Raw genomic sequence first — 26444 nt, 5'->3', positions numbered from 1 at the left:
GATGCATTGCACAAGACCACATCTTTTTGCGTTTTCCACCCTCATCTATCACTTGTTTGTTTTTATGCCATATTGTTAATCATTTGTCCCTACCTTGGATATAAATTGCACACTAAAATATACTGAAAGGATTAAATTCTATGACCAGAGTATTGTGGAAAACCAGGGCTCATAGAACTGTGCATGAATCGGCATGTTCTCCTGAAGCAAAATTACAGCTATGAACATTTTGAGGCTGCAGAATCTCAGGGGTTCTATGAGCAGACCAATTTTTCAGTCTCTGCTTAATAGCTTTTAAATTTTTTTCAGCAATTGTGGAGGGCTTTTGTGGGCAGTATATATGCTGCTGTGGTATTTATTATCTGTGGGCTTGTATGTTAATTTTCTTAGGTATTATCCAACTGAATAGCACTTCTGTAATTGCCTATTTATTTAATGACAGGTTTCAGAGTAACTATATAAGTTTTTATATAGGCATTCTTTTATCATATATAATAAACAATTGTAATAAATCAAAAGAAGAAACATGTACACATGACAGGTATGTTATGTTCATTGCAGACACACAGAAAAACTAGTCCTTCTCCCGATGTGCTGACAATCTAAGGCCCAAATTCAGCAAATAACTGTACATGGGCCATGCCAAGTTAATCTCCTTGTTATGGTCCTTTTCCACTCTATTTCCTCCCTCCTTGTTTTGAACTCAACTGTTCATTTTGATCAATTATTTCTATGGGCCTTAGCCTTCCTTTTCAGTCTTTGTCCTCTGCCCCCTTCCATCAGCCATCACCTCACCATCTCCCCTTACGTAACCCTTCCATCTGTGACTCCTTGCCATAAAAGAAAAGGGACTTTTTTTGTGTTCTCCTTATTTTTCGAAACTTTCTTCAGTCTTCAGACAGAATGGAATCTTGTAGACAAACTCATTACCGCCCCCCCCCCCCCGGTCCCAAGTCTAGACTCAGTTAAGTAACAATTCTGGGAAAAACTTAATTTGAATCTTTATTTTTTTTCCAATTTCAGTAAGAACAGCTTTACTAGCCATTATTGGTTTTATGCCAACCAAAGGAGAGGGAGCCATAGGATCCCTGGACTACACACCTGAGGAAAGAAGAGCACTTGCCAAGAAGTAAGTCTTATTTTTTTTTAACATCTCCAACAATTTTTAATATAAAAATCATAGATCTGTAGGAAAGAGGATTTCCTTTCTTCTGATCTGAATAATCACTTCTAGGATTGTCAGTCAATTAGAAATAAGTAACTATATATCAGGATTATTATTATTGTTAATTTATTTCTTCAATGCCAACAGTATGCTTGTATCACTGTGATTACATTTCTGGTCTTGTTTCTTTGTCCAAGTTTGTTTTGCCTTCAACATTAATTCCCTTTAATAACTTTTGTCTGTGAAGACTTTCTTTCTGCACATCAGGCTTATAGGCTGTTACCTTATCCTGTAACATCTATGAGGAAATGGTAGGCGTGCTAATGCCATCTGTACATTTGTCACTGCAGCCCAACAGAATGTCTTGCCGAACTGATTTCTTCCTAATAAAGAGAGAAGTAAAACGAAAGTGAGAGTTTTCAGGACCAGTGTCTGGTCTCAGAGGTCTAATTGCAGAATTAAGGAAGTGGATCAATGGATCTTCATTTTGCATATCAAGGCAAGATCCCTTGCTCACCCTCAGAGCTTCTTAACTGGACCTTTTTGAAATTCCAGTTCTAACGAACGGAAAATCTAAATTGCCTTATTACCTTAAAGGTGAAATGGTTCTATGGAATCACTACCTTTATGTGTTATAGTAGGACTTGAATAATAAATATAGCTCTTAGAAGCAGGCAGTAATAGAAATTTGTTGGTGACTAGTTTTCTCCTAAGCAGCATTGTCTCTTAAACAACAACAACCCCTTATTCTCTTCCATGCCTTGCCATTCAGAAGATTTAGAGTCTGGCATATACAGCCAAAAGACCTAACATCGCAATTGAAGGTTGATGTGACTTTCAATTTCTAGAAGGGGTGAAGACAAAGTCTGTGTTTTAGCATTGAGAAAAATGTTTCAGCTACTGTTCAGAAAAATGCTAAGTGCACAGTGTCTGGAGCCCAGTAGAAGGCTGTTCTGTTTGTGCTCTCTAGGACTTTATTCTGAAGGAAAATGTAATCTCTAAGAAAGGTATTGGCAAAAAGGGATGCTTTATGATGTATTTGCAAAGTGCTTAACAATCGCTTATATGTAGGTGTTTGATATATTACATGGCTAGAACTCTATGGATGAATTTACAGGATATGCAGAGCACTATTTCTGACCAGAAATTCATTTCATGGAAGTTTCTAAAGAAAGTGGACCTTAGTCTTTTGGTATTTGGCTTCCTGAATGTTGCAGTCTTACTCTTAAATAAGATTTTCATAAATGTTATGCGTTCAGAAGCGACAGCAGTTTGGGCAGTGTGGTTGAATGAACAATGTGAAATGTTGTCCTAAATTACATCACCTCTGCCTGCCCATTCCAGAGGATTGATTCAGTAGTTTTTTAAGTAAGGACTCAGCATTGGACAAAAGGCTGGAGATTTATTACCTTAACACTCCTGAGATGCCTTCCGGCCTGTGTGTGGGAGAAAACCTGCTTCTCTTCCTTTGGTCAGACTTTAGACCATGATGTTAGTGAATATCCATGTTTCCTAATATGTTAATATATTCATTTCACAATTATATTAATCACCAATGTGTCATTAGCTTTCATAAAAGACCTTGCTTGATACACTTTTTTATAATACAATAATATTTAAGGTTAAGAGTTTGTCACTGTTATTTTTAGTAAAAGTCAGAAACAGGTCACGGGCCATAAAAAAAAAAATACACAGAAGCCTGTGACCTGTCATTGACTTTTACTAAAAATAATTGTGACAAAATGGGGGATGAGGGCTTAAACCTGGCTCCGGGAGGGGAAATAGGGGGAGGGGGTCCAGCACCTGCCACTGCTGTGGCTGACGGCTCTGGGCTCCCCCTCGGAGCTGCGGGGCCAGTGGCAGGGAGCTGTGGGGTCCCCTGCTGCCACAGGTCCCCCCGCTGCCAGTGGTGGCTCAGAGCTCTGCCCTTGGTCGCCCGCAGTGGCTGGGAGCTGCAAAGTTGGTGTCTTGGAGCTCCGGGTCCCTCCACTGCCCACAGCAGCCAAGAGCTGCAGTGGCCCCTTACTGCCTGCGGTGGCTCAGAGCTCCAGGGCCTCCTCTGGCTAACAGCTCCAGCCGTACCACCTTGGGGCTGAAGCGGAAAGTGTCTTGGAGGTCTCTGGAAGCTATGGAATCTGTGACTTAAGTGAACTCCGTGACATAAACTTGCCATTAGTAATGTTGTGTACTGTCAGTTGATTATATTACTTATCATTTGAAGTTCGATCCCCTGTTTTTATAGTTCAGAGGCTATTCACTAGGTTGATGGCTTTCTTTACCTTTTATGTAAATATGCCTTCATTGTCTCTGTCTGATGATGAGGCTGGTCAGACAATTACACATTCCTTTATCTAGGGCTGAGTCGGCTTATGTATTGCTTGTCAAACAAATTTTAAAACATAATTCTAGCATGTATCCATAACTCTTTGTGCACACCCCATACATTCATCATGCAAGAATATTAGTGATCAGTGAGTTACTAGTTTTCCATTGATCTCTTACATAACTCCTTTTAGATACAGATGATGACAGCAGAGTGTGAGGTGTAATGAATATGTCAGTGGGCCTTGGTGTCATACCCCCATGTTTATTTTTCAAGGAGCCTTGACTTTGCTCCTTTTATCATGCCATCCTCTACACACAGAACACATTACTTCATGTGATTAAAAAAGTCACTACATTCTCCATTAAGTCCTTCCTTAAGACCCATTTATTGCAATGATGTCTGCAATAAATTAGCCAGTTAGTTATGATTAGGTAGCTGGAGATAGTATATTTGCACTGTGTTAATATTCCTCTTTTCCTCCCTTCATGTGTTGCTTTTCTCCTTAGATTGTAGCTTTTTCAGGTGTGTACTGTGTCTAGCATATTGTGGGTGCTACCAAAATTCAAATACTAAATTTTCTCTGCTTTATGCCTCTCTTCCCCCGATGGTCTGTATTGGTAGGAATATGAAATTAGCTGACCTTTTCCATCTCTAGATTCTATGAGAGCCCAGTGATTTTATTTGCTCTTGTTGGCCAGAAGGTTTCACTCTTTAGCCTGCTTCACTCTTTAGCCCCATTGTACAAACTTCTGGTTCTCAATCTTCTTTTGCAAAGTACTTGTACTCCAGAAATAAGAATGTCTTTTGGTGTTGTCTTGCCTTCTGAGAAAAGAGCATTTAGAAAATTAAATATGTTATCTACAAAGATCTATATCAGCATTTACTCCAAATGCTTTATTTGGGACTCATTGTAGAGAGTATCATGTTTATGTTTTTTGCCTGCATGTTGTACAAGTCCAAGAATGTTTGTCAAAGAAAATACCTGATTCTGATAGTGTTACATTTCTGTCAGCATCATGTGGACAAAGTATGGGTTCATCTGTTGTTCATTCTTTAAGGTCATAGTTTAGATTATAGCACAGGCTAAATTGCAGGGTAGGGAAAAGAGATGGCTGGAGTTAATATAAGGTACAAGAGGATAAGTACCAAGAACTTACCTGTGGGTGTGGGTGGCTGTGGTGGGGGACGAAGGGAGAGAGAAGTGTATAACAGACACTGTCTATAGTATGATAGAATCATAGAAATGTAGATCTGCAAATGACATCAAGCGGTCATCTAGTCCCTCCTCCTGCAGTGAGGCAGGACAGAGTATAGCTAGACCATTCCTGACAGGTGTTTTCTAACCTGTTGCTAAAAACCTCCAATGTGGGGGGTAGGGGGGGGGTGTTCCACAGCTTCTCTTGGTAACCTGTTATGGTACTTAACTATACTTATAATTAAAAGTTTTTCTTAATCCCTAACCTAAATTTCCCATGTTACAGATTAAGCCCATTATTACTTGTCCTACCTTCTGTGGACATAGAGAACAATTGATCATTATCTTCTGTATAACATCCTTTAATATATGTGAAAACTGTTATTAGATTCCCCCTCCAAGTTGTCTTTTCTCAAGACTAAACATGCCAAGTTTTTTTAACCTTTCCTCATGGGTCAGGTTTTCTAAGCTTTTTATCATTTTTGTTGCTCTCATCTGGACTCTGTCCAATTTGTCCACATCTTCCATAAAGTGTGGCACCTAGAACTAGAGGCAGCCCCACCTGGAGTACTCACCAGTGCTGAGTAGAGTTGAACAGGTCTCTCCTGTGTCTTGCATATGACACCCTTGTTAATACATCCCGAAATGATTTTTCTCAATTGCATCATATTGACTTATATTGACTTTTGGGTTCATTGTTACCTACAGATTCTTTTCAGCAGTACTACCACCTAGCTAGTTATTCTGCATTTGATTTTTTTCCTTCCTAAGTGTAGCACTTTGCACTTGTCTTTATTGAATTTCATCTTGTTGACTTCAGGCCAGTTTCTCCAATTTGTCAAGATCCCTTTGAATTCAAATCCTGTGCTCCAAAGGGCCTGCTAGCCCTCCTAGCTTGGTGTCATCCACTAATTGTATAACCATACTATGTATTCCATTATCCAACTTTATGAAAATACTGAATAGTACTGGACCCAGGCAGACCCCCCTGTGGGACTAGATGCATCCTTCCAGCTAGACAATATGGGTTTTCAACCAGTAGAGCATCCACTTTATAAATACTTCATTTAGACTGTTTCCCTAGTTTCCTTATGAGAATGTAATGTATCAAAAACTTTACTAAAATCAAAACGTCAGATTGACAGCTTCCCACTATGCACTAGGGGCCAATAACCCTTTCAAAGAAGGCAATTAGTTTGGTCTGGCATGATTTTTTTCTTGACAAATCCATGTTGGCTATTCTTATTACACTATTATCCTCTAGGTGCTTACAAATTGTTTAATAATTTACTCTTAGACTTTAAGGCCAGAAGGGACCATCATGATCATCTAGTCTGACCACTTACACATTGCAGACCACAGAAACTCACCCACCCACTCCTGTAATAGACCTATCACCTCTGACTGAGTTACTGAACTCCTCAAATAATGATTTAAAGACTTCAAGTTACAGAGAATCCACCATTTACTCTAGTCTAAACCTGCAAGTGACCTGTGCCCCATGCTGCAGAGGAAGGCAGAAAATCCCCAGGGTCTCTGCCAGTGTGACCTGGGGGAAAATTCCTTCCCGATCCCAAATATGGCAGTCAGTTGGATCCTGAGCATTTCAGCAAGACCCACCAGCCAGACACATGGAAAGAATTTTCTGTAGTAGCTCAGAGCCCTCTCCATCTAGTGTCCCATCACCAGGTAATATTTGCTACTAGCAGTCATAGATCGGCTACTTACATTGTAGGAATCTCATCATTCCATCCCCTCTGTAAACTTATCAAGCTTAGTCTAGAAGCCAGTTAGGTTTTTTGTCCCCACTACTCCCCTTGGAAGGCTGTTCCAGAGCTTCACTCTTCTGATGGTTAGAAACCTTCATCTAATTTCAAGTCTAATTTGTTGATGGATAGTTTATATCCATTTGTTCTTGTGTCAACGTTGGTACTTAACTTTAACTCCTCTCCCTCTCTGGTATTTATTCCTCTGATGTATTTATAGAGAGCAATCCTATCTCCCTTCAGTCTTCATTTGATTAGGCTAAATAAGCCCAGCTCTCTTTTGAGGTAGGTTTTGCATTTCTCTGATCATCCTAGTAGCCCTTCTCTGCACCTGTTCCAGTTTGAATTCATCTTTCTTAAACATGGGAGACCAGAATTACACACAGCAGTCCAGATGAGATCTCATCAGTGCCTTGTATAATGGTACTAACGCTTCTCTATCTCTGCTGGAAATACCTTGCCTGGTGCATCCTAGGATTGCATTAGCCTTTTTCATGGCTACATCACATAGTCATCCTGTGATCAACCAATACACCTAGGTCTTTCGCCTCTGTGGCTTCCAACTGATAAGACCCCAGCTAATAGCAAAAATTCTTGCTGTTACTCCCTAAGTGCATGAACTTGCACTTTGCACTATTAAATTTCTACCCATTTCTATTGCTCCATTTTTCAGGGTTGTCCAGGTCTTCTTGTATGATCTCTCAGTATCTTTCCAGGTATCGAAGTTAGGCTGATTGGCCTATAATTCTCTGGATCCTCTTTGTTCCCCTTTTAAAAGATAGGTACTTTGCCCGTCTCCAGTCCTCTGGGCCCTCACCTGTCCTCCATGAATTCTGGAAGATAATCACTGTTGGTTCCAAGATTGCTTCAGCTAGTTCCTTAAATACTTTAGGGTGAATTTCATCAGGCCCTGCTGAACTGAATACACCTAACTTATCTGAATCGTCTTTAATCTGTTCTTATTCGCGCTTGTGTTCCTTCCATCTTCTTGTTAATATTAATTGTGTTAAGCATCTAGTCACAACTAACATTTTTAATGAAGATTGACGCAAAATAGACTTTAAACACCTCAGCTTTCTTGGCGTTGTCTGTTATTAGCTCTCTTTACTCTCTTTTTATGTAGTGACCTGCATTTACCTTTATTTTTCTCTGGCGCCTAATGTATTTATAGAACCTTATTTTTATAGAGCTACTTATTGCCTTTTATGTCCTTTGCCAGGTGTAACTCATTTTGTGCCTTAGCCTTTCTGATTTTGTCTCTATATGCTTGCACTGTCCTTCTGTATTCATCCTTAACAATTTGTCCATATTTCAGCTTTTTGTAGGATTCCTTTTTGATTTTCAGGTCATTAAAGAGCTCCTTATGTAGCCATATTGCCCTCTTGCTGTTCTTCCTATTAGTTTGCAATTTTGCCTTTAATATTGTCTCTTTGCGAAACTGTCAGCTCTCCTGAACTCCTCCTTTTTCCCTTGTATTTTTTTCCCATGGGATCTTACCTAGCAAGTCCATTATCCTTATTTTGCTCCTCTCACTCTTTCCTTTCCTTAGAATCATGAAGTCTATCATTTCTTTATCACTTTGACCCAAGTTGCCCTCTTCCTTCAGATTCACATCCAATTCTTCCATGTTAGTCAAAAGCAAGTCTAAAATGGCTACCCCCCTGGTTAGTTCCTCTACCTTCTGAATCAAATTGTCCCCAACACATTCCAAGAACTAATTGGACATTTTGTATTTTGTTATATTACTTTTCCAACAGATATTTGGGTAGTTGAAGTCTGCCGTTACTACCAGGTCATGTGTCTTGGATATTTATGTTGGTTGTTCTAGAAATGCTGCTGCCTCCTTCTCCTGACTTGGTGGTCTACCGTGATGTTGTCCCTGTTTTTGATCCTTTTATCTTCACCCAGAGGCTTTCAGCTGGTCTGCCTCTCAGCTCCTTCTGGACTCAGAACAAGTGTATACATTCTTGATATACAATGCAACCCCTCCTCCCTTTTTTCCCCGCCTGTCCTTCCTGAACAATATAATACCCCTCAATATCAATATTCTAGTCATGAAATTTATCCAACCAAATTGGTGATGTCAATTAAGTCATAATTTTGCTTGTGTAGTAAGACTTCCAATTCTTCCTGTTTATTTCCTATACTCCTGGCATTTGTGTATAGACATGTAAAATGTTGAGAAGATTCTCCCACTGTTTTCCTTCTTGTTGATTCTATGAACCTATTGTAATTTTCCATTCCCATCCCCAACTTCGAGCCCTCCATCAAGGTCACGTTTTTTATACTTACTGTGTGGGATTTTGTCATTTGCCCTCTTTAAACCTAGTTTAAAGCCCTCCTGGCTAGGTTGGCAAGTTGGTGTTTGATGATATTTTTCCCTTTCTTCATCTGGTTGTTGCCATCTCTTCCCTCCAGTCCTCCTTCCTGGAGGAGCATCCCATGGTCAAGGAAGCCAAAGCTTCAAAACTCATTAGCTTCCTTGTTATTTTTTTTAAGTTTTGTGGAGAAATATAAAATACTCTGAAACTACTTCTAAATAATTTTTGGAAGGGTTAATTTAAAAACCAAAATCTTGGCTATATCTAAATGAGGGCTATTTGCTGTTTTGGTGTTTGGGTTTTTTTTTTTTTGTTTGTTTTTTGTTTTGTTTTTTTGGTGTGTGCAACGGCCTGTCATTGAAAGTCTACTATTACCATCATATAATGAAAGATCCCATCATAACATACATGTGTAGTGTAATAGAGTCAATGCTGCGAGAGGAACCTTAAGTCTGAATTTAGTGGGTATAAAGTTTCTATGTTGTTGTAATACCATGGCTTTTTGCGTTATATATTTTGCTGGTTCTAATAATTAATTATTAATTAATTAATTAATTTATAACAGAGATAAAACAGCCATTAATAATGTTGGTAATATCTTTAATATAATAAGAGGCCACAGAAATATTATGAAAACTGGGAGTAAATATTTTCCCAAAATTACATCTAGGAAAGAGTATATCGAATTCTAAGCCCAGATTTTTCAACACTGCAGCCAATGATAGTTGCTACAGACTGATAGCATACTTTATTTTTTAACTGTTTATGCTAATTATGCTAATTATGATCCAAGTGCTTTGGTAGGTTGTCTTGTTAATGTTTTTCATTTTTCAAGAAAAACATTGTTTAAAACAAGAAAATCTCCATTTAAAACTATTTTACTTATCAGGTCACAGGATTTCTGCTGTGATATATGTGGCTCAGCAATGACGATAAGCCTGTTACCATTAACATCAGGAAGTGCTTCAAGCCAGGCTGATGAAGAGGCCAAGGAACTTGCCAGACAAATTAGCTTCAAGGTAGACTGACTGTTCGTAATTTTTCTTGGTTTGATCGCTTAATTTGAGGAAACTGCAAATGTTGTGTTGCTATGAGGAAACAAAAACATTGAGAAAACGGTTACATTGTAACACAGCAGCACTGCATTGTATTGCTGTGCAGGAGACTTGGTTTCAGGGTAAGCTGTGGAAAACCAGACACTTTCCAAAGATGGTGCAGTTGGTTTCTGGGAAGACTCAAACTGATGTGTTGTCCGACACAAGCACCGACTGTGGTTCAGTGACAGTGGTAGCAAAGGTGATAGGAAAGATTGCCTAACTGTGTTGATGAAATTTTCCAAGCTTAGTTTAGTGTTTGCCCAAACATAAATACTTTTGAGAAGTTTAGAGAAACAGTTCTGATGATTTTTTTTGTATATGAAGAGAGTAAAACATATACTTTTTTCATTATGCACAAAAAAAATTGCACAAGCTGCACAGCTGAAGAGATTGAATGTAGAAAATTGGAATCTAGTATGGATAGGGTTCTTACCAGAAAGTGCCTTTTGGGTGGTACAGTGAAATCAGGTATTTGTTTAGCCAAGTATGATACTTAGAAATTAGCATGTCTTGCATGTACCATATGCTTTTCACTAAACTTAAGAAAGTGAGCCACTGAGGAAGACTCTGCTGTACATGGAGTCAGGGCTTTCTTAACTGTAGTGAAATTTCAGTGTTGCATCTTATGCAAAAGACTACCCATTGACTTCAGCATGGTCAGAATTTCACCCTATATCTCCAGTAGCACAGTTCCCCCTAGCACTGTGCTACGATATTGGTTTGGTCTAGAATCAAAGTGAATATTGCCACCTGCTAAACAACCAATACCAATTTTTGTAGCACTTATGTGTTCCTTAGCAGTCACCTTTCCAAATATGGACATGGCCTGATTCTGTTCATAATCATATTTTTCATATGAAGATCTCAAAATACTTTACAAAGGTGGGCTAAGGAGGAGAAATACAGGCACAGAGAGTTAAAAGGTGACTTGCAAAAGGCTAAAAATTGGACTGTGCCCTTTTTGGTTCTTTATGATGTATAAATCCTGAAAAGTGTGTGGGATTTTTTGTTCTTGTTTTTAAATACTACTAGTTTTTAACAATAGAAATATTAGGAATGTCAAGTCTGCTCTTTTTTGATTTAGCAGATTCTCTGGTGATTTCGGCTCACAATCCAGATTTTTCAGATCTCTTAATTGAAAGGTTATGGGAGTACAATCTTTTCACAAAACTATTTTAAAAATGTTTTTCTTAGGGCGTTGAGTTGAACAGGAATCTAACAAGCAAGCAAACAAATTCACCACATAGCCTAAATAAAAATCTCTTCCCCATTCAATGAAGTTTCACATTTTTAAAGATGATATCTATCTATCTATCTACCTACCTATCAGACTTATATGGCACCTGTCATCAGGGTATTTGTGTCTCACACTCTTTATGTACTTATTTATCCACACACCAAAGGGAAGTACTGTTATCCTCATTTTACAGATGGTGAATTGATGCACAGAGATACTAAGTGACTTGCTCAAAGTCACATAGGAAGTTTAGGGTAGAGAACGGAATTGAACCCAGGTCTCCCAAGTTCCAAGGTAGCAGCCTAACCACTGGACTATCCTTCCTCTCTACCTCATCATAAACCTACTACAGAACTAGTGGTCTATATACTTCTAGGAAAAAAATGGATTAGCAAGATCAGAATTTCTAATGTATAGCACAAGCCTCCCCAAACCCTTTCAAATTGCATTCACACATTAGAAGCAAAAAAGGGCACAATCCCAGTTTTTTTCTCCATGCATATTGCCTTTAAGTGGCTTACCCAAAGCCAGGAAACAAGACTGGCAAAGCCAGGCATACCTTCTGACTTCCAGTTTTCTGACTTGATTGGCTCACAGCCCCAGGTCAGATGGCAGGAGATGGTTCTATTTTCTTATTAACATTTGTCTGATACAGACTATTATTTTGGTACACACACACAAATTGTGGGAATTACCATTGAGGGGTGTAAAGAACCATTGGGATTTCTAAGAATGGATGTATTCCATGTTAGCATTTGGAATAAGTAAGAACTGTTGCTATACGCTCCTCAGGAAAAGCCTCAGTCTTCTGCAAAGTCCTATGTCCAAGCTATGTTCCTATGTAGTGCACTGTATGACATGCTATTGTTGTCTTGACCTACATTTGAACAAGTAGTATATTTGATATAAGTGAGTTACAAAAAGCCAGTCTATCTAAACATGAAGGGAATGGAATATATTGATCGGACAATCAGTGAATTGATCTAAAGTTTCATTCCAATTTTAAAAATAATAGGAAAAATTTCTAGATCACATGAAATGTAAGGTGTTCAGGACCTTGTAGTATCAGACAGAACAGCAAGGCATGACCAACGCGTGGGAATAAGAGCATAGAAGAGAAAAGGGTTACATTAAAATGTCAGGAGATAAGCTCTTGTTCTTTACACAACTTATTGGTTCCTAATCCCTTGCTTGTACTTTTTAATACTACTACTTATGTATGTATTTAATAAGATTGGAGAAAGCAAATTCAGTCGCTTGAGATTCAGACACAGGGCATGGGAAGTGTAGCATAGCACCCCTCTACCAAAGTACTTTATCTACACTGCATTCTGTGAATAAAATTGGTTCAGACCAGTTGTTTTTACTCATAGTTATGTGCCATTGGTAAACTGTTCAGCTCAGCAGAATGATGCTACTTTTTCTCCTCTGCAGTGACCCCATTACAAGTCCACATGGATGTGTCACGTTCTCTTGAATCTTCGAAGTGAGAACACTGTTAAACATGTAGCACTTCTCAATGTGAGACATTTTATAGATGCTAAGAAACAGTTAATAATTTGACTTTCTCTTATCCCTTTTGCACTGAAAATTAAGGGCCTAACCCTGTAATGTGCGAATGCCTCTTGTTCCCATTAGTATCAATTAGGTTGTAAAGCATTTAACACTTCACAAGATATTGGATTCTAATAGCATAGAAAATAAACAGTTTAATATTCTTGAGATGTTGAGAAGTAATATTTCTTATATCTTTATGAAATGAGATATTGTTTGGGGTTCCTCTAAGCTAGGATAACATCTCTGAAGAATTTCCATTCCAGATATGAGCCCCCTAAAGGCATTTTTTGTGCTTTTATAGTTTAAATAGCCAGCTGATGGCTGTTTGTCCCATCATGGTTGGTTGTGAGGCAGAAGAGACGCAAGATGTAGAGTGTTGACTTCTGCTTTGGTCCAGTTCAGCTTTTTCAAGAAAAATATGTGGCAGTTGAAAGCATGAAGGCCTAATGTTCAAGGAAAGCCTTTATATATGTTATACATTAGAAAAAATACTCTAAAACAATCAGTGCTTTCATAAGGATTCCCCAAAATGCTGTCAAAGTCAGTGAGACCATGTAAGAAATATAACTTTAAAAAAATGTTTGGCATTTATTTGAGGTAACTTTTTTTCTCCAAATTCGTTCCTTATCTTATACCCCTTTTGGATGTTAACGTCCACCATTATATACAAGCAAGTGAAACTAAAAATCAGAAATGCGTCTGCAGGTTTTTTATTTGTTTTTGTGCATCAGTAGACTTACTCCTTGTGAAAATTGTTCAGAATTGCAACACCGCAACAAATTCCAGAAACACTGTATATAGCTTAAACACAATTTGCATGTCTATTGATAAGGATTCGTAAATCTCATATGCTGTAAATGTTGAAACAGATGCTCCATAATAGATCAAATAAACTACATTAGAGTATATTATAACTAATTTGATCTCTCATCTGAAATGTACAAATGTATTCTCTTTAGGCTGAAATCAATTCATCCAGAAAGTCTATCACTGAATCCCCAAACACATCGGAATTGAACCACTCTGCCACCTTACCTGAGCTGCGACAGGATGGTATAAGTAGAGCATTCCAGAATCCAACCACCAGTGCAATGGTATGATATGTGTTTGATAAATCTTATTAGATGTGAGTGCATTTGCAAATGGAGGCCAGGATCTGAAAACCAAGCAATGTATAGACATGTCCAGAGAATTATTTAGCTGATATGAGACTTTCTTTAAGATTGTGGAATACTTAGTTGTGTAAGACTACATAATAAGATATACAGATAGGTAAATTTCCTTTTATTTATATGATGATAAGGAAAAAAACTTTTTCGTTACACTTTTAGTAAACACTTGAAATCAATACTTTGACCGAAGAGCAGTTAACAAAATAAACTATGTATACCAACGTAGAAATTATGTGAAGAGGACGTGCCACTGTTTAAAAAAAAATAAATTTTTTTTTGGCCCTGAGTCACCAATGACTAATGGGACTAATTATACTATAGGGCCAGGGGTTGCTTTATTTTCTTTCCAGCCACTATTCTTTCTCCTTCTTTTGCTTTATTTCCAAACTCACTGGCCCTGTCTAGGCTAGGATTTCAGATGTAATGTTAGCGCTTATCAGGAAAACCTAGCCTTTAGTTTGATTCTTTTAGCACATTAAAGACAACTGTGTCTTATCGAAAGTAGACTCTTAAAAGGTGTTAGTTAGCATGTGTTATGTAATCTTAAATTCTAGCCTAGACAAGGCCATGGAGTGGGCTGTCTGTAAGAGCTGTATTAATTTACTGACCTTACACTGAATGCCAGATCTGTGTACTCTAAACTGACTGTTATCCTCTGCATCTAAGTCATTTCTAAGCCAAGTCTCAAGGTGGATACTTCAACCTTGTCTTTTCTGCTTCCCTTGGTATGGCTTGTCACTTCCTCCTTGATATTCTGTCTTTTCTGAGCTTCTGTGGCACCGTCCTTTCATAGGTCTTCTACCTCTTTAGCTGCTCTTTTAGTGTTGCTCTTGGCAGTTTCCTCTTTATTCCCTCTCTGTTGGATTCCTCTGGGCTCTGTTCTTAGGCTCCCTCTTCTTTTCCCTGTGCACCCTATCCTAGGGCAACTTCATCCAGTTACATGGGTTTAATTATCAACTCTATACTTAAACGATTGTTGAGTAGACCTCTTTAGTTTAGATCTCTGCTCTGCACTTCAGTCTTGCACCTCTTTTTGTCTCAGTGATGTCTCTTAGATTATAAGATTTTTGAGGCAGGGACCGTATCTTCTTACTTGTATATAGAGAAACCATGATTGGGGCTTCACTCATCTAGATGACTTGACATAATCTCAGAATCAACATAGCCAAAACAGAGCTCTTAACCTTTTCTCCCCAAGAACCTCCACTAATTCCATTCTCTGTATTGGTTGATAACAGCACCATCACCCCTGTACCTGAGGCCCATCACGTGGAGATCATCTTTGACTTTGCCCTTTCCTTTCCTTTCCTCCTCCAGGCCATAATAAAATCGTGGCACTTCCATAACATTTACCAGAAACCCACCCTTTGCTGACCATCTCAACAGCCAAATTCCTCAGCTGCATCCTAATAAACAAACCTCAAATACTACAATCTCTTCCTAAATCTTTAAGATATTAAACACGCTTGCTCTTCAATGCACTCTCACATGCTGCCAGCCCATCCAAAACGTTGCACCTAATGTTTAGTCTAGAATTTACCTGTCACTTCAACCACTACCTGGAAGGCCCTGAATGCAATGGAACCAGTGGGAGGGAGGCAGGCTGCAGGAAGTCTATACACAGTCTGCACCTCCTGGGCATCACCATACCTTTTGTGGGGACTCCCATCATATAGTTGATTTTGCACTGGTGAATGCTGATCTGATGAATCCAGAACTATACAGATCCACGATACACTGAGATATGTATGCAGCTGCTGGAGAGGTTACGGCATTCTTTGGGCTGCTATCTATTAAGAAAGATTCTGCTTCCCAACACACAGAATGTTTACTCAGGCTGGATATTGAAGAGGATTTAGCCCTTAGTTACTTATGCATTTAATTTAAAAATGCCAAAGGATGCTCCTTGTGATAACTTCACATAGGGCAACAAAAGTGAAACAGTACCTTCCAACTATAGAGCTTTAAGAGTGAAGAGGACCATGAGAGGGCTAATACTTGAAGTAGATGCCACGAAGCAATGGAGTCTGTAGAAGCCATTTCTGAAAATTAGACCTAAGTGACCTTCCTAGATTTGCCCAGCAGTCTGTGGCAGAACTGGGATTAAAACCCAGATGTCCTGACTCCCAGTCCTTTGCCTTAACCACAAGAGCAGCCTTTCTCTTTTTCCATTTCTTCCATTAATTGCATGTTATAAATAAATTGATTATTTTCTTCTAGTGTTGCAGCATTCAGTAACTTGTATTATGTGTTGGTTAAAGATACACAAATGTTTGTGGTATCTGGATACTACTGTAGTTTATTAAGAAGGTTTCAAGAACTTTATCCTTTTACTTACTGTCCCAGTCTCTTGCACCAGAGTGTGATATTCTTATGTACAAGAGGCAAAGAAGTATGTCTGCTGCGATTTGCAGATTTTCTTTTAATTAAATAAGATTATGTTCCTGTTTTTATAATCTCTGCAATAAATTTGGCTAAGTAAATGAAAATCTTAATTCTTACCATTTTAAATAAATTGTGCACTTTATTATGACATTTGCATATGAATACTGCCAGGGATAGGGCTTATATAACCCAGCCATTCTGGAACTGCCTAAGGCCTGGTACTGGGCCAGGGCACCTGCTGTTGTGACTGCTGCAAATGCAGTCTAAATTCACTGATAAATTGTAGACAAATCTCAGATAAGCTGTGGGTTTTTTTAGCAATGATGGGCTACAAATTGGTTTAAAAAAAAAAAGTCAGACCATCTGTTGCATCTTGCAGTGCACTTTCCAGCTAGGTGGAAATACAAACATGCTAATAGCATGCATTTTTCCACGATAAGGATTTCTTCCAGATTGTTCAGGTTCAGAATAAGTCATTTGATTATATTCTTTTTACCACAAATCCTGGCTCTTAAGAGTATTGAATTAATTAAAACTAATACACTAGAGCCAACAGAAATAATCACGGGCATTTTAGTGTTTAAATTGGAAAGGAAGTCTTTTTAAATAATAAGAGTTTAATTATTCCCATTTCTAATAATATTGTTTTCTTCAGTAGATTATCAGTTCTACTGCATGCATATTTTTTTTTCAGAGCAGTTGACATATGAAATGATTAAAGCTTTAAACTTACATAAACATTTATTTGTTGCATGTGATGGACTGCTGTCAAAAGTAGATTAATATTTTAAGGGATCAGATTGTCCATCTCTCTGCTCGTATTGCTTCACTGAACATATGTTTCAAAAGCTGCCCGTGTTTCTGAGCCACCACCATTTGGGAGTAGGAACCAGTTTAATTTCAGTCCATTTCAGTCACTGGGGAGTGAGGCATTGTCAAAGCTGAACCGAGGGAAAATGAGATGTGAAAAGTGAAGGGTTGTATTACAGGACCTGCTCTTATTCATTCCTAGGGTAAACTCATGCTGAAGCTAATAAAAGCCTACCCTGAGCAAAGATAGTAAAAATGGGCCCTGAGGCCCTGATCTGATACTAGGAAGGTGAGGTAATGAAATTCAGTTCCATTTTACTACCAGGCATTTTTTCTCTACCACGGCATATTTTTGTTCTCTGGGAAGGAGTTTCCTACTGAGGAATAGGACTGGGTGTTCTTCCTCCCTTACCATTTGAGAAAGTACGGCTCCCAACCTTACCTCAGAGGCATCCATTTCTAGTAAACTCCTTCTCGAAGTCTGGGTCTGCTAGCACCGGACTGCTGCAGAGGGCTGTCCTCAGATCTGCAAAAGCTTCTTCAGCCACGCAGGCCCATTTCACTATGTCTGGGCCCCAGGCTTTTGTGAGGTTTATCAATGGGTATGCTCCGGTAGCAAAGTGGGAAATGAATTGCCTGTAGTACCCAATAATCCCCAGAAATGCTGTGACCCATTTCTTCCAGGTCAGTTGAGGCCAACTTTGTATCACCTCTAGCTTGTTTAGCTGGGGTTTCACTGTGCCTCTCCCCACAATGTACCCAAGGTATTTGGCTTCCACTAGACCTATTGCACACTTGCAGGGATTCGCAGTGAGACCCACTGCCCTCAAGGTATCTAATACTGCTTCCACCTTTTCCAGGTGCATCTCATAGTTTGGGCTATGTATGACCACATCGTCCAAGTAAGTGGCAGCTTACTTGGCATGTGGATGTAACAGCTTATCCATGAGCCGCTGGAAGGTTGCAGGAGCCCTGTGCAATCCCAAAGGGAGGATGGTGTACTGGTACAATCCTTCTGGTGTCGAAAAAGCAGTTGGGGGTGGGGGGTGGTTTTTTTCGGCTTCCCTTGCCAGAGGAATTTACGAATACCCTTTGGTCAGGTTGAAGGGTGGACGAGAATTGTGCTTTCCGCAGTTGGTCAATTAGCTCACCTATTTGAGGTATGGCGTTGGCATCAAACTGGGATACCTTGTTTAATTTTCCAAAGTCATTCCAGAATTTCGTAATGCCATCTGGCTTAAGTACCAGAACGATTGCACTGGACCACTGACTTTGGGACTCCTCAATGACTCCTAGATCTGGAATGGTTTAACCTTCACCTATACTCCGGGATCTGTGATGATGACCTGTGGTTCTGCCTGGCTTCTCAGAGAACACGTGGTTTCATTCAGTCATTTTGATAACTTCTGCTCCTTGTTCAGGAGTCAATTGTGGGGATATTCTGGTGGCGTCTCTAGGGCGACCACATAAGCTTCTGTGTTTTGCCAGGGCTTCAATAGATTGACATGGTAGATCTGCTCCTGCTTCTGGTGATCAGGCTGTTAAATCTTATAATCAATCTCCCTGACAGCTTCTATTACTTCATATGGTCCCTTCTATCTGTCCAGGAGCTTGCTTTCAACTGTGGGCACTAGCACCATTACCTGATTTCCCATCTGGAATTTGCGAACTTTTGCTTGGCTATTATAATAGGTCTTTTGAGCCTCTTGTGCTCTTTCCAGGTGTTCCCACACTATGGGGGAGACTTGGGCTTTTCGGTCCGACATCTGTATCACATGAGCAATGATGATCCTCCTCTGGTAGGTGGTTCTTCCTAGTCCTCCTTGGCAGTCTCCAGTATGCCACAGGGAAAACTCAGTGGAAATCTGGGGACCATCCCTTATTGCAAACATCAAGTAAGGTAGTAAGTTATCCAAATGTTTTCTGTCCCGGCTCACCACTTTCCATATCATGTTCTTCAGTGTCCTATTAAAGCGTTTGACAAGGCCGTCAGTCTGTGGATGGTAGACTGAGGTTCATAAGGCCCGTAAGTCCTTCATCTACTTCGACACAAAGGGGGTTCCTTGATCCATCAAGATCTTTTTAGGTATCCCTACCCTAGAGAAGATTTGAATCAAATTCTTTGCTATCGTCTTGGACATTTCGTTTAGTAGGGGGACGGCTTCTGGGTATCGAGTGGCATAATCCAGAACAATGAGTACAGTCTGGCCCCTGGCCAACTTCTCCAGTGGGCCTATCAGATCCATGGGTATCCTCTCGACAGGGATTTCAGTAATTGGTAAAGGTACTAAAGAGGCCCTTAACTGCGGTCATGGACTGTGTAATTGGCATTCTGGGCAGGAGGCACAATGGAGGTTGATGATATATAAACTCCTGGCCACAGCACAGAGGAAGAAAATAGTAATCGTGCTGAAAGTAGAAAGGGGGGAGCGTTGCCTATGCAGCATTCTCATCTGATTGCCAGTAGTAGCCAGTCTCTGGACAAACTGTTGTTGTGCTCTGCAGAAATGTGGGAAAGATGTCCAGTTGTAGAGGAAGAGGTGAGGAGTTTTAAAAAAAACCAAACCATTTCCAGCAGACCTACCTTTTGAAGTTATTTTTGTTGCTTTCAGCAATAACTTTTGCTCAGTGACCTTTACCCCACTCCACTTGGAAGGAGGGAAGGGTATTGTTTGTTGAACTGGTGTCAGCACAATGGAGACAATAATGCTGTTAGAAGGAAGGTGTCCAGACAGTATGTGAAGCAGTTGCCACTTTATCAGGATCCACAGGGTTTTCTGAAAGGTCCTCTGGCTCTGCACAGTTTTGAGACCACATCCTCTCTTTGCACCATCAGTGGCCCTTCCTCCCTATGGAGAGGAAGTGGTGCATTTCTCATGCCATTAGCTGAGCATTGTTTCCATTCTGTTTACTTTGGATCAGGGATTTGGAGCAATCAAATTTGTGAATTGCTCCGCTCCGGCACCAATAGTGACTGCTCCAGCTCCGCACTCCGACTCTGCTCCGCACTCCGACTCAAATTAATTTGTAACGAAATAAAAAAGTGCATACTGTAATTTTGAAAAAACATTTTTATTCAGACTATTAAAACAATTTAAATGTCATCATCAATGATTCAAACTAGAATCATTCATAATTCATTCCGTAAAAAATTATTGCAGCAATCAAGCTTTCATAGCCTGTTGCAAATAATTTAAAATGAACTTTAAAGCTGAAAACAGTTGCTCTACCCTAGCTTGAGTTGTTGGGATGCTCGAAGCAATTCTACAGGCAGCCTGAATGCGGTGTGGGTAGCTGTGAATGTCCTCAAAAACAGACTTAGCTTTTAGCCTACCAATAGACTCCATCACCTCACAATCTTCCCGAAAGTTTCTCTCGAATAATGCTTCATTACAATTATGAATCGCAGAAACTCGCTGGCGTCTTTCTTGTTTATCCAATTCCTTTTTGAAGGCATCATCTTCTAAAGAATTGGTTCTTGAATTATCTCCATTTCCCTGTGATGGTAGAAGACGTCTCAGGGATGGACACTCGAACAAGTTCAGAGTGGAGACGGAAGTTTGAGAACAGCCTGCTGTTTCTGACGGATGTGAACTTTCCGAAATCGCAAATTCGATCGTTGATGACTCCTTTTGTTGTATTTCGTTTTCTTCAACCTCTTTCGCCGAGTTCAAATGTAGCAATAGATTTTGTTTTTTGAGTCATCGAGCAATATCAAGGAGCCCTTCCTTTGCCTTTGGTATTTCCCTTGAGGTAAGAAGAATCCAATTCCGTGGTCAACATAAACTGCAGCAACGAAATGAATATTGTCAAAAAGCTTCTCTTCGCGTTTCTGCATGGGGGATAGAATTCCTTCTGCAGTTTGTCCACCATTTTCTTGCAAGAATTTTGACAGTTTTTGCCATTCCTTCATTAAAACTCCCGGGGTTACATCGACAGCTTGAAGATTCATGGTTGTTTGGTTTGGCTTTGCCAAGAGGTCTCGCAGGTTCTTCACTTTGTTCCATTCAGCTTTTGTTAACTTGAGTTCTCTTGTTCCAGCAGCAGCCACTTGTTCACAGTAATATTGAAAAACGGGAAGCAGATCAATCATCGCAAATGTTGAACCCCAGCAAGTCACAGTATCCAATGATTGAGTTACCCCATGTAGATCAAGCAGAACACTTCGAATACTTGGGTTCTTAGTTTGACAACGACTTGTCAAATTTTTGCCAGAAATTTCTTCGCGAGTTCTTTGTTCAGTCCGTCCCAGATTGCCAACTGAATAGTGTGAATACCACACCTCATCAGTTGGACTTTTGAGTTGTCCTCATGAAGCCATGTTGGAAGTATGAGGCTAGGGTCATTAACCCATTGCGCAGCAGCATCCATGTTGATTTCAGTTTCATCCATTCCTTTAATTCCTTCATCTGGCAAAATAGCTTCAGTTCTGTCCACATCCCTGTTCTCAGAGGTAGAAATGGTTTCATTGTCCTCGCTGAAATTTTTGACGGCACACATCATGTTTGCTGCATTGTCAACGCAGATGCTCAGCACTTGCATTTCACTGATCCCAAATTTTTCTAAAATAGCATTTACTTGACTTTTCACATACGAAGAATTGTGATGCCTTTCAGTGTCGATTATGTCCAAGGTGTTTTTACCACAGCTTTATCTTTTCCTTCTTCGTAGTACTGAGCACTGATTGCAATGAAATTTCTGTTTCCACGGGTTGCCGCATCCATTTTCAGGTAGCACAATTTTTACTCCAAAGCTTTCTTGAAAAAAGAAAAGGAGTACTTGTGGCACCTTAGAGACTAACCAATTTATTTGAGCATAAGCTTTTGTGAGCTACAGCTCACTTCATTGGATGCATACTGTGGAAAATACAGAAGATGTTCTTATACATACAAACCATGAAAAAATGGGTGTTTACCACTACAAAAGGTTTTCTCTCCCCCCATCCCACTCTCCTGCTGGTAATAGCTTATCTAAAGTGATCACTCTTCTTACAATGTGTACGATAATCAAGTTGGGCCATTTCCAGCACAAATCCAGGAACCCCCCCCCCCACAAACCCACTCTCCTGTTGGTAATAGCTTATCTAAAGTGATCATTCTCCTTACAATGTGTATGATAATCAAGGTAGGCCATTTCCAGCACAAATCCAGGTTTTCTGCCCCCCCCGCCCCCTCCCACACAAACCCACTCTCCTGATGGTAATAGCTTATCTAAGGTGATCACTCTCCTTACAATATGTATGATAATCAAGGTGGGCCATTTCCAGCACAAATCCAGGGTTTAACAAGAACGTCTGAGGGGCGGGGTGTGTGTGTGTGTGTGTGTGTGTGTGTAGGAAAAAACAAGGGGAAATAGGTTACCTTGCTTTCTTGAACTCTTCGCGACCAGATTCAGCTGTGCTGACAACTAAATGACGAACCGTATCATACCCCGTCTAAATGCCAAGCTGCGGACCCATTTCACCTACAGTTTTTTGGAATCCTTTCTTCTTTAGCCTGAAGGTAGTGAGCTGTGTTGAACTCAAGCAAACCATTTCCATCAGCTCTTCATGGAAAGTATTGGCATCCATGGTGACTGTAACCTTTGAGGACTTCAAATATGAGTCAAGTTTTGTTTGCTCAATTTTGGGTTTCTTTTCAGATGAAGCTCCGCAAAAAATCTTTTCTTCGGGAGTTTTCAAAGAGCCAGATGAACGTTGTTTAGCTGCGTCAGTTTTCTGTTTTGCCTCATCTTCCTGGTCCTTTTTTGTAACCAAAGCTGCATAGTTTTCAGGATGGTTGCCGCCAAAGGTTGAAACTTTTCACGGCACTTGCTTCACTTGTCTTGAAGCTACATGGTTTGAGCTCACCATTCACTTCCTTTTGCACCTTGCACGTTGCCGATTTCTTCTTTGCTTTTCCCAAAGCCCAAATTTGGGCTTTTCAAATTCAAAAGTAAAGACGTCGTTGAGATCCTTTTCTGTAAACTGGCTATCAATCATGGGGGGCAGATTTGATTTTTTTTGTTGAAGCCATGGCTAAATCTTCTTGTGCTGCTACTGCATCCAAATGTTTCTTGTTATGATCTTCAAAAAGCAATGAACAAAAGCATTACATTTTTTTATAATGTACCTGCTTGTGATATCTTAACCACTTAAGGTACTTCGAATTTATTGTGGATTTTCTTGACAAAAATGATCGCATTTTCTTTTTACACAAAATTATTATTAAAGTATATTTTAATATTTTTAACATGTTTCTTACAGTTTTAATGAAGTAAGAAATATTTTTAATATACATAATACATTTTTATTTATAAATTGCAAGTTAGTTTTTCTTATGAAATTTTGCAGTAAAAATATTTGAAATATTTTCCAAGTTTTTAATTAATATCTCAAAAACACTTTAATATAGATTTATCAATGAAATTTGGTATGTGCCGTAGCGTTAGTACGTGCTATCGCTGTTCTACAACATTAATTGTTGGGAAGTAACAAGGCTACATGTTACAAGGTTGAAAATAAACTTTAACGGGAAAGAGGATTCAAATTACAAGCACAGTCCTTTTAGTAAAGAGTACAAATTTTCGGAAATATGTTTTGCTTCATCAGCCTGAATAGATTATACAAGATAGAACTTGTTATTTGCTCTATCTTGTATAATGTTTCCAGCCTGATGAAGGAAAAACATATTTCCAAAAATTTGCTCTCTTTACTAAAAGGACTGTGCTTGCAATTTGAATCCACTTTCCCGTTAAAGTTTATTTCCAACGTTCTATCGTACAACATCATTCAAATAAAATTATTTAAATTACAGGCGTCATGAACTGGGGGGACTGGGCCAATTTTATTTAATATTTTTTAAATCTTCAACTATTTAACAGCTACGACCCTGGAATATGATTTAATGCTAAAACATGCATTAAAATGGTACTCTTAATTTATTTTGTATAATTAACCATTTCTGAAAAACTGTTTAAAAATTTTAATCTGCTTAGATGCTTAGAATGATACAAACAATTTTTACTTATTACTTATTTTTCAACTTTGGAATTATAAATTTTAAACGTAATAATAATAACAAAAATTATTAACTTATTATGGAACATAATATTACCGCTCGTAGCCGGGGCAGTCGACGACAAGTCTTTCTTGAAATATGAAATAAAAATGACCAACCGCCAGTTCGGGACGCCTATGGTTTAAATAATTTTGGATAATGTAATATAGTGGCACATACTAACGCTAAGACACAGACATAATTTCATTACTTTATATTAAAGCGTATTTGAGATATTAATCAGAAATTAACTTTTCGTCACCTCCTTGAAGGGACTGTAGCTCCCTTAGGAAGAATTTTGGACACATGTTCACGGAAACATTTTTTCTTAAAATGACCTAAGGATTCACCCCCAAAGTTGTGTTGGACGTTTTCCAATCACTCTGGATGTATCACAAAAACACTCCTAATTTATGCAAAAATGTTTACTGTATATTTATATGCCTGCTGCACGTGACTTTTTCAGTAAATTTAAAAATTACAAACAATGCTACCAAAAGATGGTTGAACAGATGACATATAAAATAAGTCCGCCAGAGTGATACAGGAGCATGTACAAATGTAACGGGAGCCCGTGTGTGAAATGAGCTTAAGTGGTTAATATCTCTTGCGATATCTTAATCTATCAATAAACAAAAACTTTTTTTTTTTTTTGCAATATACCTGTTTGTGGTATCTTAAATGTTGCATCTTGCGTCACACTTTTCCGTAATCGTAGCACTCAGCGTGTCTCGTTGATCAACCCTTACAAAAGAAGTATCAACACATACTAATCTAACTAATCTACACAAGTACGTACTTGCCTAACCTTGGCACAAGGGTGGGAGCAGTTTGCAGGGTTGCTGGATGTCTGATAATTATCTGATTCTTTAAAAAAACATAGTAATTTTGTATCTGTACATTAAATCTTGATTTTGGCGCAAGTGAGAATAACTGTGACATATTACGTAAAGTGGTAAAGTAGATGTTTATATCAGTTGTTATACAATCTGAAACTTTTTGGCACCTTTAGGACTTTCTTGCTAAATATCATTCATTGCGGATTGAAAATGAAAAAAAAACTGGAGCAAGATTTTCTGTGCTCTGGCTCCGCTCCAGCTCTGGGCAAAAACTTGAAGCTTCACTGCTCCACGCTCCAGCTTTGGGCTCTGCTCCAAAGCCCTGCTTTGGATGGAATACTGCCCACAGTTATCAGTGAGGTACAGAAACTCATGGTTTTATAGATCTGCATTTGCTTACTATTCAGTGTTTCTTTTTCAGTCTTCAAGCCTGTTAGCTCGTAGTGGCAGTGTCTCTTTTAATAATGGCTAGGTGTTATAACAGCAATGCTACTGCATTTCCCATAGTACTAATTAATTTAGTTTAAAGTATGCATAGTACTTCTATTTTTTACTCCTCCAAAAAACTGGATTATATGATGTAATGGTTTTCTGTGTGTTTCTGTCTGATGATTTCCTGTATGAGATGTGAACTCCTTGTTCTTGCCTTTTAGGCTATATGCATGTCTGATGTTGTATGTTGTTTTGTTCCTTTCCCAACCTCTCAACTGGGCCAGCTGCTCACCTCGATGCTACATATATCATGATCTTCCATTCCTGTCTAAGTTCCATCTTCCACTCTCATCCGATGTGCTGAATGCATTCCCAAACCCAATTTTCCAAGGAGCCTCCATATTAAAATCCATCCTAAAGATACATTCCACAAAAATGAGAGTATTTTTTAATACAATTTTAAAAAGCCAGTTACTCCTCCTCCTGAGTTTTCCAGTACATCAGTTTTCTCTGTTTTAGATTCAGTTATGTGCCTCATTTTGTGTCTTGAACAGCCAACATAATTTTTAATTTCTCTTAAGTATAAGGTTGCTTTTTGCTTCAATGCATGCAGAGCATATATTTGCCATAGAAAGTTTTTTTTTTTAACTAATAACATAATGCTCAAAATAACAGTGATTCTTGAATTGGGCATCCATTTAATATTACTCCTGATGAAGTCAATTAGGCACTGTAAAAATGATATAAAAATCTGCAAATGGGCCACTTCAGTACACAAATTTAGAAGTTACAATTTGTGCCTGCCTCAGTGCAAAATATTGGCATATTCTCTGGCATTGAGTTCGTTATACAATACTCATCATAAGTTATATCTTTACAGTACAGGATTGTTTATAAGAGCAGGTTAATTGTTCATTTATTAATATTGTTAAACCATATTCCAGTTTTTAATTTAAGTGCTGCATCAATACTGTGTATGAGGGTAGAAGATAATGTTCTGGCTTCACTCTAGTAACAGTTAATTGGATTCGTTTTTTTAAATATGCTATTTCTTTTAATAAACAGTGGGATAGATGTTATACGAGATATTTAAACAGATTCCACA

General features: G+C 38.8%; 1 protein-coding gene across 3 annotated transcripts in view; it reads left to right on the top strand.

Moving 5' to 3' along the window:
* UBE2J1 (ubiquitin conjugating enzyme E2 J1) overlaps positions 1-26444 on the top strand; it is a 65721-nt gene that overhangs the window by 25124 nt on the left and 14153 nt on the right. For 2 of the 3 annotated variants that reach the window (XM_073336717.2, XM_073336715.2), the window contains 3 exons: positions 1024-1129; positions 9663-9792; positions 13624-13758. In XM_073336717.2, coding sequence (XP_073192818.1) covers positions 1024-1129; positions 9663-9792; positions 13624-13758 — 371 coding nt within the window. Of the gene's footprint in view, positions 1-1023; positions 1130-9662; positions 9793-13623; positions 13759-25080; positions 25268-26444 lie in introns of all 3 variants that reach the window. The other variant, XM_073336716.1, reaches the window with a different exon arrangement.

The sequence above is a fragment of the Lepidochelys kempii genome, chromosome 3, assembly GCF_965140285.1.
Source record: "Lepidochelys kempii isolate rLepKem1 chromosome 3, rLepKem1.hap1, whole genome shotgun sequence".
NCBI lineage: Eukaryota > Metazoa > Chordata > Testudines > Cheloniidae > Lepidochelys > Lepidochelys kempii.
Note: the sequence above shows the minus strand (reverse complement) of the source record. Positions and strands in the feature narration are given on the sequence as shown.